At 32.1% G+C, this 17,051-nt stretch overlaps 1 protein-coding gene across 2 annotated transcripts in view; it reads left to right on the top strand.

Annotated features, from left to right (window-relative positions):
• Positions 1-17,051, top strand: part of CNTNAP4 (contactin associated protein family member 4) — a 588,793-nt gene that overhangs the window by 421,723 nt on the left and 150,019 nt on the right. For both annotated transcript variants that reach the window (XM_074208780.1, XM_074208782.1), the window contains exon 10: positions 12,920-13,091. In XM_074208780.1, coding sequence (XP_074064881.1) covers positions 12,920-13,091 — 172 coding nt within the window. The remainder of the gene's footprint in view (positions 1-12,919; positions 13,092-17,051) is intronic.

Genomic DNA, 17,051 nt, shown 5'->3' with positions numbered 1-17,051 from the left:
CAAATTCAGTACTTGCAAAATTGACCTTTTATTTCTTACCAAATATATCATTCTTCTGAATTTTCCTATTTTGTTGAACATTCTACCTTTCTTCTAATCCCTTAGGTCCATACTTTTACTTACCCTACATATCCAATCTAGATCTTGTCATTTCTAACTCCATAGCTCTTTCAAATTAAACTCCTTTCATCTACTTATGCAGTCAACATCCTACTTCAAGTCCACATCACCTTTCACCTTGACTATTGCAATAGCTTCCTAATTGGTCCCCTTGTCTCAAATGTCTCCCCTTTTAAATTCACTCTTCTCACACCTGCCAAAGTGATTTTCCTGAAGCACAGATTTCAACTTCTATCAACTATTACCTCAAATAATAGCAATAGCTAACATTCATATCATGAACTTGGACAAACTTGGAAGATACTGAAAGACAAAGAGGCCTGGTGTGTTGTGGCCCATAGGATCATGGAAAGTTGGGCATAACTGAATGAAAAACAAACAAAAAGAAACAAACTTTAACATTACTCTTATTGTATACCAGATACTTTGCTAAGCACTTTACAAATATTATTCATTTACTCCTCAGGGCAGTCCTGGGAAGTAGGTACCCCTAATATTCCTATTTTCAGATAAGGAAACCAAGGGAAGCACAGGTTAAGTGACTTCCCCAGGATCCCACAACTAGCAAGTATCTGAGGTCAAATTTGAATTCAGTTCTTCCTGATTCCAGAACCAGCACTCTAATGTGCCACCTAGAGGCCCCAAAACCAAATAAAAATTTGTTTACCATTAAAAAAAAAACTTTACAATCTGTCTCCAACTAACTTTTCAAGCTTTGTTTTATGCTACCTCCTTCCATACACACTTATACTTCATTCAGAATGACTTCTTAGTTTTGCTTATGTATCCTCCCATTTCAACTCAAGTCTTCCTAGTCCAAATTACCTGGCAGGGTACCATGCTATCCAGAGTGATTCAGATGTAAGTGAGTTGGATGTTTATAAGCTGTTGTGAAAGCTGACTTTAAAGGAGTAAATCCAAAAAAAGATAAAATATTTATTGACTGAATGAGAAGGCAAGAATGACAGGGAACACAATTCATTTAATTAGTCTTTTTTAGATGGTTCAGGAGATAGAGAAGTGGACTTGGAGTCAGGGAGACTTGGGTTCAAATTTATCCACAAATATTTAGTAGTTGTATATCTTGGACAAGTTACTTAGCTTCAATTTCCTCATTTTAAAAATAGAAATAATAAATAGTTCTTGCTTTCCAACTTTGTTTTGATGATAAAATGAAATACTATTTGTAAGCTCTTTGAAAACCTTCAAATCCTGTAGTGGTAGTGGTAGTGGTAGTGGTAGTGGTAGTGGTAGTGGTAGTGGTAGTGGTAGTGGTAGTGGTAGTGGTAGTGGTAGTGGTAGTGGTAGTGGTAGTGGTAGTGGTAGAAGAAGGATAGAGCATGAAGGGGAGGAGGAGGAGGAATAATGATCATGAAGATGCTGGTGATATTTTTCCATCCACTTATCTAAGCTTCCTGGATTCTGGGACATATCACAGATTTGGTATACAGACACTCTCCAGGGACCTTTTGGAGCACCTGATTCAAAATCTCTATTTGATGACCCATTGTTAACTTCTATTTCTCAACCTCAGCTGAAACAATGTGCTACACTTTTTGAAATACCATTACTTCACTGTAACCTTAGACTCTGACCTCTCCCCAACTTCTTGACAGTATAAAATAAAAATCTCCCAAGCCTATTATCTTTAACTTCTTTATTTTTATTGAACTTGGGGATACTTTCCTGATTTGTGGAAGAGTTGACTTAAAAAGGGCCCCAGATCTTTCTTCCATGATAGAGGAAAATAGGTTTTAGTTGAAAGATACATCTATTACTATCAGTCACTAAGACTGCCTCTCTACTCATCCAGGATAGATAGACTAATAAATGCTCCAAATAAACCTCCAACAAAAGGAGGAGAGGGAATGTTGTTTCCTACTCAAAAGCCTATTGATATTCCTTTTTTTTTTTTTTTTTTTGCAGATAGCCATAGGATTCATGGAATCAGGTAAAGGAGCTGATTTGAACCCTTGTGCTTTCAAAGGAGTCACTTAGACCTAATCTAAGTCTCCAGAGCAATAAATACAAGAGAATGAGGGGTTATCACTGAGACTGAGTTTTAGCAAATTGCCTTTGCTTTCAGATCATGCCAGATTATGTCTCCCAAAAGTTTTTACAATTCGTCAGAGGTATTTGAGATTGTTTCAAATTTGTTTGTAGCACATATAGTAGAGTTATGGGAGACTGCTTAAACAGGCATAGTTTGGGAATTGCTATGAATTTCAAACAGTGGGAGGCAGACAGACATATATTTGAAAAATAATTAAAACATTTGTTTTAAAAAACCTTTGCTCCACACTTGGAATACCACTACAACAAAAATGTAGAATAAATGAATCAACCAACAATATGATTAAGTATCCATTTCTAATCCCAAAGAGAGATTCATCTAATATTGCTAAAGTGCTAGATATGTTCTGAGGGTACTGATTGCTACTGAGGTTGTGGTAACAAATAGCAGATTAATCAAATTACAAAGAAAAATCAAATTCCAAAAATTTGTTAAAGACTTTTCTTCATTCAAAGATGGGTTGATATTATCCCAGATATGTAAAGAATAACACTGGGAGCTAGTGCAGAAGCACTTGTACAGATATCCATCTAGCCCTAATTTGTCAATCCTAATGTCAGTAAATTTCCCTAACCTGGCCCCTTCAGCTAGTAATTGTTGGGAACCCACAGCCCAGCTGTTGTGGACAACGCAAACAGCCTTTGAGTTCTTAAAATAGGAAGGAAAACTGCAAAAAGTCTTTCAATATGATTGGCAGACAGGAAAAATTTTAACAGTAGGTGGAGTAGAGCATAGATGGATTTGTACTTTGTGGAGTCTATACATTGCCATGTTAACAGATAGCCTCTGTGTTTAGCTGATGCAGGGTATGAGGTTTTGGTTCTGTATCTTGCAGTAAAACAGAAGTTGCCTTATTAAGAAATCTTTAAGGACAAAGGAGTCACTTACCAATAGTGGGTTGAAGTAGTCTCTGACATACACAAACTTTAGTTTATTGAAGTTTTCTTAAGTCACTATTTGCAAGATTTATGAAAGACATAGTAGGCCGCTCCAATAGCTGTCTATTTCTTCAACAGTTTAATTGAGTTGCAGTCAAGTGCTTTGTCATTGTGATTGTTTCCTCCCAAAAAATTTATACTTCATTAGTCTGACAATTCCTTGGGATGAAGTATTCCCTTTGTTTATACAGATTATAACCCCTCTATATCTTTGGCAATGGTTTTTGAGAATAACTGTTATTCAAACTTCATCTCATCACTTTCCTGGCCACACTTGTTTTCACCTTCTCTGAACATACCTTGTTAGTCTTCAGACAATATAAATCCAATCCAAAAATGGAGTTATATTTGAAGCCTTTCTGCCTGTCAGAGTGAGGAATCCCATCTGTATACACTTTGACAATCCAAGGACATTTTCACAATATGATGAAACATTGAGTAGAATTATAGTGGGAATATAGCTATTATTCTTTTTTTTTTTAGGTTTTTGCAAGGCAAATGGAATTAAGTGGCTTGCCCAAGGCCACACAGCTAGGTAATTATTAAGTGTCTGAGACCGGATTTGAACCCAGGTACTCCTGACTCCAAGGCCTGTGCTTTATCCACTATGCCACCTAGCCACCCCTAGCTATTATTCTTAAGAAATAACTAAACAAATAGAAATTCTGAGATTTAAATCTTGATGTTAGTTTTCCTGATTTCATTTTGCCTTTTTGCCCTACAATTTGTCAAGATTGCAAAAAAGTTCCTTTCTTTGATATATTATTTTCATGGTCCTTCTACAAAGATTTTTTATGGAAACTTTAGTATTTTTCAATTTTTTGTTTAGTATTTTAGTGTTGGAAATAGATAAGAAATCAAAGAACTGCAATACCCCCTAATAACTAAGTAAACCTATTAACTGATGTTTTCTACATTATCTTAATGAAATGTTTTTCTCATTTTGTCTCTTTTGTTGTAAAAAGTTTTGACATATTTTGTTTTTTATATAATCCAAGTTTCTTCCATTATCTGTCACCACATCTCCTTCTAGCAATTATTTTACATGAAAATTTTAAGAGAAAAACAAACATGAGGGAAAAAACAAAACTGATTAATATATTTTTCATTGAAATTTTATTTTATTTTTCCAATTACATGCAATGGTAGTTTTTCAATATTCATCCATTTGCAAATTTATGAGTTCCACATACTCCCTTCCCTCCCCTCTCCCCATGGTGGCTAACAGTCTGGTAAAAGTTGTGCCTATATATTTGTGTATAACATATTGACATGAATCATGTTGTTAAAGATGAATTAGAACTAAGGGGGGGAGGTGAGAAAGGAAGGAAAAAAACATAAAAGAAGTTTTAAAGAAGTAAGCATGCTATGTATTCTGACTGAAGTTATTCTCTGATTGTAAATGGCATTGTCCATAGTAAGTTTCTCAGATTTGTCCTTGATCTCTGAACCTCTGAGAGGAGCTGCATCTATCAAAGTTGATCATCTCACAGTATTGTTAGTGTCTACAATGTTCTCTTGGTTCTGCTCATTTAATTCAGCATAATTTCATGTAACTCTTTCTATGTTTCTCTAAAATCTGATTACTCATGATTTCTTATAAAATAATAATATTCCATAACATTCATATACCATAACTTGTTCAACCATTCCCCAATTCACAATATTCCCCCTCAATTTCCAATACTTTGTCACAACAAAAAGAGCTGCTATAAATATTATTGAACATTTGATACTTTCCCCATTTTTTATTATTTCTTTTGGATATAGACCTAGTATTAGCATTGTTGGATTGAAAGGTATGATCAGGTTTACAGCTCTTTGGGTATAGTTCCACATTACTTTCCAGAATAATTGGATCAGTTCACAATTCTACAAACAATATGTTAATGTTCCAATTTTCCCATAGCCTCTCCAACATTGATCATTTTCCTTTTTGGTCATCTTAGCCAATCAGATAGGGGTGAGGTGGTATCTCATTGTTGTTTTAATTTGCATTTCTCTAATTAGTAATGATTTGGAACATTTTTTCACATGACTAATTTCATCTGAAAACTGCTTGCTCATATCCTTTGATCATTTATTAATAGGGAAATGAATTGTAATCTTATAAATTTGATTCAATTCTCTATACATTTTAGAAATGAGACCTTTATCAAGTTATAAAAATGGTTTCCTAACTTTCTGCCTTTCTTCTAATCATGGTTGCATTGGTTTTCTTAGAGCAAAACCTTTTTAATTTAATATAGTAAAAATCATCCACTTTGCAATTTATAATGTTCTCTATTTCTCATTTGGTCATAAATTTCTCCTTTCTCCATAGATAATTTCTTGCTTCCTTAATTGGTTTGTCATATTGTCCTTTATGTCTAAATCCTATACCCATTTTGTCCTTATTTTGATATAGGGTATGAGATAATGGGTCTCTTCTTAGTTTTTGCCATACTATTTTCTAAATTTCCTCGCATCTTTTGTCTAATAGTGAGTTCGTATCCCAGAGGTTAATGTCTGGGGGTTTGTCCAGTAATGAATGACTATAAAATAATTTACTACTGTTTCTTTTGTGTCTACTCTAATCCTTTGGCCCATTATTCTGTTTCTTAAGGAGTACCATGTAGTTTTGATGACTGATACTTTATAGTGTGGTTAGACCTGGTATAACTAGGCTTCCTTTGTAGTTTTTTTCATCAATTCCCTCAATATTCTTGATCTTCTGTTGCTCCTGATAAATTTTGTTACTATTTTTTCCAGTTCTGTAAAAAAAATAATAATTTTTGGTAGTTTGATTGGTATGTCACTGAAAAACTAATTTAATTTGGATAGAATTGTCATTTTTATATTAACTCAACCTAACCATAAGCAATTGATGTTTTTCAAATTATTTAAATCTGACTTTATCTACGTGAAATATATTTTGTAATTGTGTTCATATAGTTTCTGGGTTTGCCTTGAGAGGTTGATTCCCTTAGTATTACAGCTACTTTAAATAGAATTTTTCTTTCTATCTCTTGTGCTTAGGCTTTATTGTTCATATGGTAAAATATTGATGATTTTCATGGCTTTATTTTATATCCTGCCACTTTGCTAAATTTGTTAATTAAAACTGATTGAAATATTGAAAAAAATCTAGAAATGCAAGTTCTATTTCCACAGACTTCCCACTCTACAAGGACTAAGGGAATCATATCTTCTCATATTTACTTTTTGTGATCATACTTAGAATATTTATAATTCGGCAACATTCATTTTGAATTAATTTTTTGCTATTATTCCTTCCATTTGCATTTTCATAAATGATTGTGTATAGTATCCTCTTGACTTTGCTTTCATCATTCTGCCTCAATTTTTGTTTTTTTCATGCTTCCCTATATTCATTTTATTTATTGTTTCTTACAGAAGAAAAATATTCCATAACTTCCTTGTTTTTACTATTGTCAATGTTAATTTGTGCCCATGAAAGTAGTTTCTATTATAGTGAATAAAACAATTTAATTAACTACATATTCTATAATGATGAATATCTACTGTTTCTAGAAAAAAAGATTATTTATTATCTGATTCTCTTATTATATTGCATTAATGTAAATTGACTGATCATAGTGATATTTAAATAGTGTTTTTTTTCTTTCATATATATATTCAGTGACATTATTTGTTTCCTTTAATGCAAAAAAAAATTCTTTTGTTCTTCTCCACTGAATTCTTATCCTTAAGATTTATCATGCCTTGGAGGGTGAGCCTGGGATTTCAATCTGTTCTAATTCAGTATAACCTTAGCTTAGGTTACCAAAGTGAAAAGACATTGAAAGACATTGCCTACTGACAGACTATGTTTATTATTGAAAAGTCAATCTAGTCACAGATCATGAGTCTCATCTCCAAAAATGTGGCCACTAGATAATGATTGTTTTGGGGCAAAGTAAATAATAAAGATTGCTTTAGTAAGCTGACTTCTAAATGGGAGGACTTTACTTTTCTTCACTGGAGGGAAACCCTATATTGATGCAAACACAGGTGTTTTGTAGTATTTCTTTGAGAGGCTTGTGAATTTCCTTAGACTCATAGATTTAAAGTGGAAAAGGTCTTTAGAGAAATTGAGCCCAATCTATTTATTTTACAGATGAGGAAACTAAGGTCCTGAAAGATTAACTGACTTTTTCAGTAACTATTCAAACTCTCCAAGGAGTATCTTAGCTGAAAGACATTCTTTCACATTTCCAGATGTCTCCAGCATTGATATCTCTATTTTAGCCTGAAATAACATATCACAAACTGAGGTATCATCCTGTTGGCCTCGTGAATAATTTTTTTCTCTATGAATAATAGACAAACTGTGAAGCAGAAAAATTTTATAAATATCACAGGAGAGGATCTTCATTGATATGCTACTTTATTATTCCAGAGTAATGAATTCCCTTCCCACAAAGTATATAGAATAATTTTACATTCATATTTGGGAATAATTATTATTTGTTGTTTAAGTTCCCTTCAGAAGGAAACTTTTTTGTTTAAATTTACTCATTGTACCATAGATTGAGACCATGGTATTCTCTGACTTGTAAAACCATGATAAAAAAATACATTCTCATTCTTCTTTCTCTGTTTCTTTTCTGGAGAACACATCTGTAAGGTATCCAAAACCATCAGGAGGTACTCAGCTTTTCAGAATTTCCCAGTAACACTGCATTTTTTCCAACAGATTTAATTGACTTTATACTATATCCAAAAGAAAAACTCATTATTATTTTATTTCATTTATGATATGCCTTAAGAGTTAACCATGGGCTAGAGATACAATCCCTACACTGAATCTCTCCTAGCTCTCTTGATCCCTAGTTCATTGAGTTTAATAGAAATGAGCATAATGTATATTTCTGATTTGACAATTTCTTTCTGAAATCCCCCTTGCCTTTACTGGCAGCTCCTTGATTTGTTTTTCTTTTGACTGTAATAGGCATAATCTTTTTGCTCTAGGATAATTTGAGTGAAATACCATCTGGAGAATGGGAAATGAACTGAGTAAATAATTTCTTTACAATTTGTCCTATATCATGTAATAGAAAGTCTCTATACCTCATATTATCTTAACATTCCTTATTTATTGTTGAGTTCTAGTAAAAAATATATACACACTATAATGTACCTATTTCATAGGAAAATTGCCCCATCCTTCCAAGGTGAACTTGAAACAGCACAACTATTTGCATATAGCTTTATAAATTGGGGAACTGAGTAATGAAGCTTTTTAAAGTTAGCCTCTACTGTGGAGTTTCAAGCTTTTAATATTTTTTATGAGGTTAGTATACAATGCTACAGTATGCCTAGTAGTTTTAAATATGCATGTAAATTTCTATTTGTGTTAGAAATGTGATTGGGGAAATACAAAGTTACAAAGCTATAAAGCATGAGAAAAAATGTGATATTCTAAAGTTAATGATGGAAATTTCTCAACTTTATCACATCAGATTGTATTGTTGATTGTGCTAGATTTAAGAACATGCTGAATACTGAATTCTTTTTATTCCTATTCATTGTAATAGTGATTGACAGTCATAAATGATTAATGAGAAACTAATGAAAATACATTTTCTCCATAGTATTTCTCCAAATATTTTATAAGAATTTATTTTCCCTTGATAAGAAATGTAGAACATGAACTGAAAACCACAACAGTGATACTATTGAGTTTAATGCAAGCAAATACAATTTTATTATTTAAGTAATTTGAAAATTAAATAAATATATAAAAGTTAACCATGAAAGAAACTGATCCAGCATCTTAAAGGAAATATTATTAAAATCAAAATAAATGAGGTGCATTGTATTGATATGCATTTATATTTCTTTGGAATTATCTTTTCATTTCCCTTTGTGATACAAATAAACTTCTATGTCATATCATGACAATCAAATGCATAATTTCTGAAATATTAGCAATATAATATTATAGGTATTTGTTCACATTTTTTGACTGAAAAATTTTGTTTTACAATATATCATTATTAGATTAATTTAACCTTTATTCCAAATAGATAATTTTAAAGCAAATATACTATTTACTGTTATTGTAATAACTTTTCTTAATATAACTATTATATATTCTCAGTATCACTTTTTTTTGGGGGGGGTGAGAGCCTAATAGAGACCAGCATAGTGTTTAAGGTTCCATGTGCTAACCTACATTGACTGATCTGACATTTTGGGCAATATTATTTCTTTAGTATTATGGACTTCCCCAGATCTCTGTCTTAGACCCACTTGGCTTTTCTAATATTCTCTTTTCTGGTGATCTCATAGGCTCCTAATTTGAGGCGGGGCAAAGAGGTAAAAGGGGGAGGTTCAGCCATCAATTTTGTGCATGATATCTTGCAGATCTGTTTATCTGTTTTCAGGTTCTATCCAGAAATCTAAATCCATATATGTGCTCTTCTTGGACATCTTCAATTATACATTCTGTAGGCTTCTCAAACTCCAAATGTCCCAAATAAAATTCATTTATCTTTCCATCAAAAAACTCTCTTTACTTCTTTATGGCATCCTTGTTGAGGACAGCACAAATCTTCTCATCAGCCAATTCTCCTGCTTATCAAATCAATTTCCAAATCTTGTCATTTCTGCCTTCATAATATCACCCATCCTTGCTCCCCTATTTTGAGTTATACAACTGTTACCTTACTTTAGGTTCTCATCACCTCGGTGCTTAACTATTGTTAATAATCTTCTAATTGGTCCATTTTCTCCATTGTCCACATAGCTGTCACATAATTTTTCAGGTCTGACAACCTAATCCAGAGAGCCTGGTGATGCCCTCCTGTCTTCAGGATCACAAACAAACCTCTCAAATTAAACTTTAAGGCCCTTAAAATTTTGAATCTAACATCCTTTCTAAGTCTATTGTACATTAGTCTTAAATTTTTTTCAATTTCTATACATTTTTTTCTCCCTTCTGAAATGAAAGGAATGAAGAAAGACCTGTAGAAAGAGAAAAAAACAAGAAAAAACTTTTATGTTTTATATATATAAGTTTATTCTGATAAACCAAATTTCTCCTGTCTTGAATGTTTCTCTCATTCTGTGTTATAGTCCATTAGCTCTTTGTTATGTAGTGAGTTATGTAGGGAATACTTCTTCATCTTCATCTAGAAGAACTCTCTATGATACAGAGACCACTACTATGTTCTCCACCACCACCCTTTTTCCTTGAAAGTGGCTAATCTGCTCAGTTTTGGAACTGAACTGGAGCTAAATTGAACTGATTGCTGAATGAGTGAATGCTGTCACCTAATTCCTTATATCTACCTTGCCCTGGGCTGTTTCCTATTCCCATCAACCTTTCTGCTCAGAATATTTTTCCATCTGCCCAGAAGCCATTCCTATGTTCCCTCTCTCCATTCTTTCTCCCCAATAAGATATTTTCTGTGATCCTCACTACCTCTAGATTAAAGCCTTTCCAGAACAGGGATTATGTCTAAGAGATAAAGCAAACTCATCTATTTCCAGAAGGTAGGACACTAACAACCCTAATTAAAAAACCCAATTACAAGCTAACTCATGAAATTGAAATATTATAATTCAGCTCTATACTTCCCCTCCCCCTCAGTGCTTTGGAAATCCAAAAGATGAAAACTTATTCAAGATGCAACAGTAGCCTTCCAACAAAACTCAATCACAGAACACAAGAATCGAGAGTTTGGGCATTCAACTAAGCCTAAGACAAAAAGCCCAGGATCCAGTGTGCATCAGTAACTTGGGACAGAGAATGAGGCTGGTGAACTATGAATTGCCTACCTTAGAAAGAAGTTGAAATGATTTTGATTAAAATCTTAGGGAAACTTACATGGAAGTAGAGGTTGTCAGAAATTAAGCATAAGGGAGAAATAAGGGAAACAAAACCTCAAGTTACCAAAAATCTCAAGAGAAGAAAATTCATTTAAGGACCTTGAGTATAAGCCAAGAAATACACTGAAAATGTTAATATAAGGGAATATGTCCTTCAGAGCTGAAATAAGAGTCCATCTATGAATAAAAATTGTAAGACAAAATAAAGTCAATTAACACCTGAAGAAGCAGAAAACTGTGTGGATTCCAAAGAAAACATATATAAACATATATAAATTATATATAAATACACACACACACAGAGAGAGACAGGGAGAGACAGACAAACATATTCTCTTCAATAGATTGAAATCTCGTTGGAGACTTATTTGTTGGCATTTTTCTTTTTAGTTTCCAGCTCAGTGCCTAATAAATAATAGGCATTTAATAATGGTTTATTAATAAATGAATTTTGATTAATAACACTATATTAACAATAAAATTTTGTCTAGTTTTAGAGTATGCAAAATTATGTTCTCCTAAGAATACTTTGAATAAAATTATGTATGATTTTTATAGGAACATTGAACTGGAAATTTATCAGAGAATAAGGTGGGCACTGGAGAAGAAATCTAATCTTGTTTGGTATTACTTTAAATATTAGTATAGTAATACATTAATATTTGTATTTCAGATGAAGCTAGTAATGATTTCAAACTTTAAATATATAAAAACCTTAAATATATATAATATATTATATATATAATGAGATGACCCTTTCTTCTGTTTTTCATATAGTATACCTAAGAAAGGCCTGACTACATAATCCCTTTATGATAGTAGCCTTCTGTTTATGAATTATCATCATTAAATTTCTGACTACAATTTTTTCTCAAGTTGATGTTTAAACAAATCCCTACAAAGAATATTCAAAAGGAGGATGAAATAGAAAACACCAATCATGAACTGACAGTATAGATCAGGTACCTCATTTGGTTCATTTGAAAAAATACATTAATATATGTGCAGAGATTCATTAGCCTGTGTATAATTTTGCTGTCCTTAAAAAAATACATATTGAAGGGGAGGCTAGGTGGCACAGTGAATAGAGCACCAGCCCTGGAGTCAGGAGTACCTGAGTTCAAATGCGGTCTCAGAAACTCAGACACTTAATATAATACCTAGCTGTGTGGCCTTGGGCAAGCCACTTAACCCCATTGCCTTGCAAAAAACCCCAATAACTATATCTATACACATACATATATATATATATATATATATATATATATACATATATATATATACACACATACATATACATATATATATATATTATATATATACATATAAATGGCATCAGGTTACACTTGATATAATAATTTAAACTAAACCTTGTGATTTCCACAAATCCTAAAAGAATTATGTTCTTTAATTGCCTCTCTCATTTTAAATCTACTTGCAAGTCAACTTTTATTTCATAGACAGCATGTTAATTTTTAAAAGTTCTAATTTCTAAGATTTGCTCTTAAATAGAAATCAGATTTTTCCTGAACCGAATGAACACTGCTGTCTTCCAGATCTTAATTCAACCTTTTCTTGACTCTTCCTAACTTGTGTTGTGACAATAATAATGCTGGGAAAATAAGCTTTCCTTAACTTTTATTTACATTATTTGTTTGAAATGAAAAAATGTATTTATAAAAATCAAGATTTTTTAATGACTTTCTATATACAAAGGAAAATGATTATTTCCTATCATAAACATTATCTGTTTTACCATATGATAATTATTCTAATTACTATAATTTTCATGATTATTTTAACTACTACTACTACCACTGCTATTACTAAATTAAGAGATACTATTACTACTTACTTCTGCTACTACTGCTGCTACTATTTATGATAATGCTACAACTAAAACTACTATTATTACTACAATGATTTTTTTGCCCTTTTTTGTATTCAGGTTGTCCTAATACCAGCTCTGACTCCGAATGTAAAAATCCTTTTGGTGGTTTTCAGGGTTGTATGCGACAGATTTCTATTAACAACAAAGTTGTGGATCTGATTTTGGTACAGCAGAGTATCTTTGGGAATTTCAGTGACCTTCAGATAGACTTGTGTGGCCTTATAGACAGGTAAGGACACCTTTATATCTTTATTTTGAAATGGCTCTATACTCTGAGGGCAGACAAAAGAAGTAAATGGATGGTAAAAGAAATGGTAGTCTTTGTTTTCATTTGGTACAATGCAAAATTGAATATTTTGATACTCATCAAAAATAAGAAAATAAGGTCTTTAACTGGAAAAAAGATTTATTATAAATGAAATTCAACTATAATAAGAGAATCTAATCTTTTTCTTAGAGTATTTTGTAGTATTTTCTTGTATTTTGATATTTATATAAAATAAATACTTAGTCTATAAAATGATGAGTAATGCTGTTGTAATATAGTGGATTTTATTATATACTAAATATGAAAACTTAATAATTCAAGAAACAAGATTCCCTAAAACTGTATTAAAGTGTGTTTTGGAGGGGCAGTATGCTGATTTTATTGGTTTTGTTTTTATAAACACAGATTTGTATATTACCCCCCTCTCTTTGAAAGTTAATAATTTTATCCTGAGATCTTGACTTTTCAATTATTGCAGAGGCCAAAGCTGCCATTTCATTTCCATTAATGATAACTCACACTTGTTATGCCATGCTACTTAGCATATTTAGCATCCAATCATTATCCCAACTCATTCCCCTACTCCTATGCCATGCTTCCTACAATAATAAAATTTTGATGAAAATCGAATATATTGCAGCCTTAGACAAAATTTAGGGGTATACTAAGGGAAAATTCATACTTATATGTGGTAGAGGAATGGTCAAGTAGACTCAACAGAGCAAACATACTAGACCATAAAAGATTCTGGAGCAAAATATAGGTACATCCAGGGTCAGGTTATTTTTCAGTATTATTATATTGAATAGTGATAACTCTGAAATATTTTAAATGAAGACACTTAAACTTTTATAATGATCAAACTTTAAAATAAAAGAAAAAATACGTTGGAAAAAAGATTTTGATATATCTTTTTTCATCAAATACATTTTTATGCTTATGAAAAATTCTTTCAAAAGAGGTAAAATTAGGGTTTTCCAAAGTTCATAGCGAAGCTATAAGTTATTAAAGCTTACAACTACATTATGGCCTTTAGGATACGATGTATCAAATGTTACAATATATCTGTTAGTTAAGCCAATTAAAGTTTGCCCTTCTTATCCTGTTTTCTATTAAATAATGATTTTAACCTCAAAAAATTTTAGAGACTAACAAAATACAAATATTTTATTTATATATGTGTAAATTTGTACTTAGATGCATATATTTATGTACAAATAGGTTCCTTTTGAAATGCTATATTTTCTATAAGAATCATTTTTAAGTATTCTCAGGTATATCACTGTAGTGTAACACTCTCAGAAATGGATATTTCATTTGAAAGAAAAATTTTAACTTAACATGAAGAACAAGTAGAGTAAATATTTAATCAGTAATTATAAGTATTTTGTGTTACCTAATTAATAATTGCATTTAATATAGATTAATTTCTATAAATAATGTTCTGTGCTGTTGTCCTGGAAAGAAGATTTATCAGTCTCTCTTACTTGCAATTAACTCCTTTTAGCGACATTCTCCGCCTCAATCTGTCACCAACCTTTGTAGACTAGGTTATTTCTTGCCCAGATCTCTTCCTTGAATCTTTATTATTAGTCTCCCCTTCTAATTTAGTCATTTTCCAGAAGAATCTCCTTATAAGTATTATTTCTCTTCCCTGGGAAGTTGTAAAAGCAAAAATTAATGATTCTCTCTGCCTGTCTGTCTGTCTGTCTGTCTCTCTCTCTCTCTCTCTCTCTCTCTCTCTCTCTCTATATATATATATATATATATATATATATATATATATATATATATATATATATATGTATGTATCCCCCACCTCTCTCTCTCTCTCTCATTCTTTCTTCCTAGCTTCATCCTCAATATATATTCTTAGCAGTAACTGTGACAATTTTAGGCTTAAAAGATAAAGTCCATGTATAAACAATGAAAGATCTGTACATTTTTAAAAAATAGACTTTTCCTTTACCCAAGGAAAAATATTTCAGTTTCACATCTCTCCTTAACCCCAGGAAGAATGAGATCAGGAAGTTTAAGTAGAGAAGTGAAATAAAGAACAAAATGAAGATCACCTATAAACAAAAATATTTTAGAGCATGTAAATGTGAGTGTATTTATATATTATTCACAATGTTTACTATACTTATATTTATGAACATTATAAAGCCTACACAAAAATGTAAATCTTAAAAAAATCTTTAAAAAAATGAGATAGAGTAGAAATGATGTTTGTTCTAAGAAGTAATAGTGAGCTATTAGAGTTTATTAAGTAGGGGAAATATGTTTACAGTTGAACTTTAGAATAATCACTTTGGCAAAAATAGATGATAGTTGTTGTTCATCCTTCATTCTTACCAAGGGATATCTTGACTTGTAAGTGAATTGGATTTAAATGAGACAGATCTATGCACAGTCATCAATTTCACTTTCCTCCAAAGTTATTGGAGTCTGGTAGCAAGACTCAACAACCAATTGCCTCCAATTCCGTGGGAGCCTTTGTTCTTTTTAAGCTAAGGTCTTTTCCAGGTCTCAGGTATCTGAAGCAATGCCCATTCAGTAATTAGAGTTAACTTAAGAATTGAGGTAAAAGATTACCTAGTTTGATTTCATAAAAGAATCATGTGTAGAGTAGATTGGAGTGAGAAATGACAAGTCAGTAACCCCCCAACCTTTTACTGGAGCTGGAGTCTGCTGTAATAATAAAGGTAATTATGACTTGAGTTAGGTGTTGACCTTGTGGGTAGAGAGAAAGGGACAGATGTGAGAGATAAAAAATACAAAATTTGACAATTAGTTTAATATATGTAAGAGAGTATATGTGTGATATGTGTAAAAGAGTATAAGTGGAGTAGAGGGAGTGTCATCAAAAGTAATGGGATGGGGTCAGCTAGGTGGCACAGTAGATAGAGCACTGACCCTGTAGTCAGGCCTCAGACACTTAATAATTACTTAGCCATGTGTCCTTGGACAAGTCATTTAACCCCACTGCCTTGCAAAAAAAAAAAAAAACAAAATAAAACCAAAAAAAGCAATAAGAAATTTCAGAAATTTGGTGGGTTATAGGTGGAAGATGATGTGATACTTACTGTCCAACCCATATCTGTTTGCTCAATCTATATGATTTACTTTAATCCAAACATAATACAAAAAAGGAAGACAGTGTTCTTATTGTCATTGCTACAGAACACAGAGCTAATCCCTTCTCCTAGGTGCAGTTCCCCCTATTCAAGAGGTGATCTGGGAAGAATGTAAAGTTATAATTGTGTGTGGAGAGGGTAGTTCTATTTCCAAAGACACTTAGACAACTACTGTTGTGAGGTGGGTGAGCAACTACAATATGTTATTATGAGGAGAGAAACCCCAACAAGAAAGGAGATAGATTGAATACTTTTGGTTTTAGAGAGATAAGTTCCATGAATAGCAATAACAGGGAGGAGAAATGGTATTCATCTTCTCACTTTCCAATAGGTTAATAATACATTCTTGGGATCAGATAATGAACCCCATGGAATTATGTTGTGGTCCCCAAGAACTATTTTGATTAAAACAACTAGCTAACTCTTAGAAATGGAAAATGGGTAATTATTGGTAATTGGTAATTATTATCACCTAGCTACCCTGATAATTATTGGTAATTATCAGGGTAGCTAGGTGGTACAGTAGATAGAGGTATGGATCTAGAGTTAGGAAGACCTGAATTCAAATCCAGTCTCAGATACTAGCTATGTTATACTGGATGAGTCATTAGCCTGAGTTTGCCTTAGTTTCCTCAATGGTGAAATGGAAATAATAATAATAACAATAACAATAATAATAATAATAGCATCTATCTTTTATGTTTGATAATATTTGTAGAGCACTTAGCCAATAGTGCTATATAAATGTTGATTGTTATTACTTTATAGGGAAAATTAACTGGTT

Source organism: Macrotis lagotis, chromosome X, assembly GCF_037893015.1.
Source record: "Macrotis lagotis isolate mMagLag1 chromosome X, bilby.v1.9.chrom.fasta, whole genome shotgun sequence".
Taxonomy (NCBI): Eukaryota; Metazoa; Chordata; class Mammalia; order Peramelemorphia; family Peramelidae; genus Macrotis; species Macrotis lagotis.
Note: the sequence above shows the minus strand (reverse complement) of the source record. Positions and strands in the feature narration are given on the sequence as shown.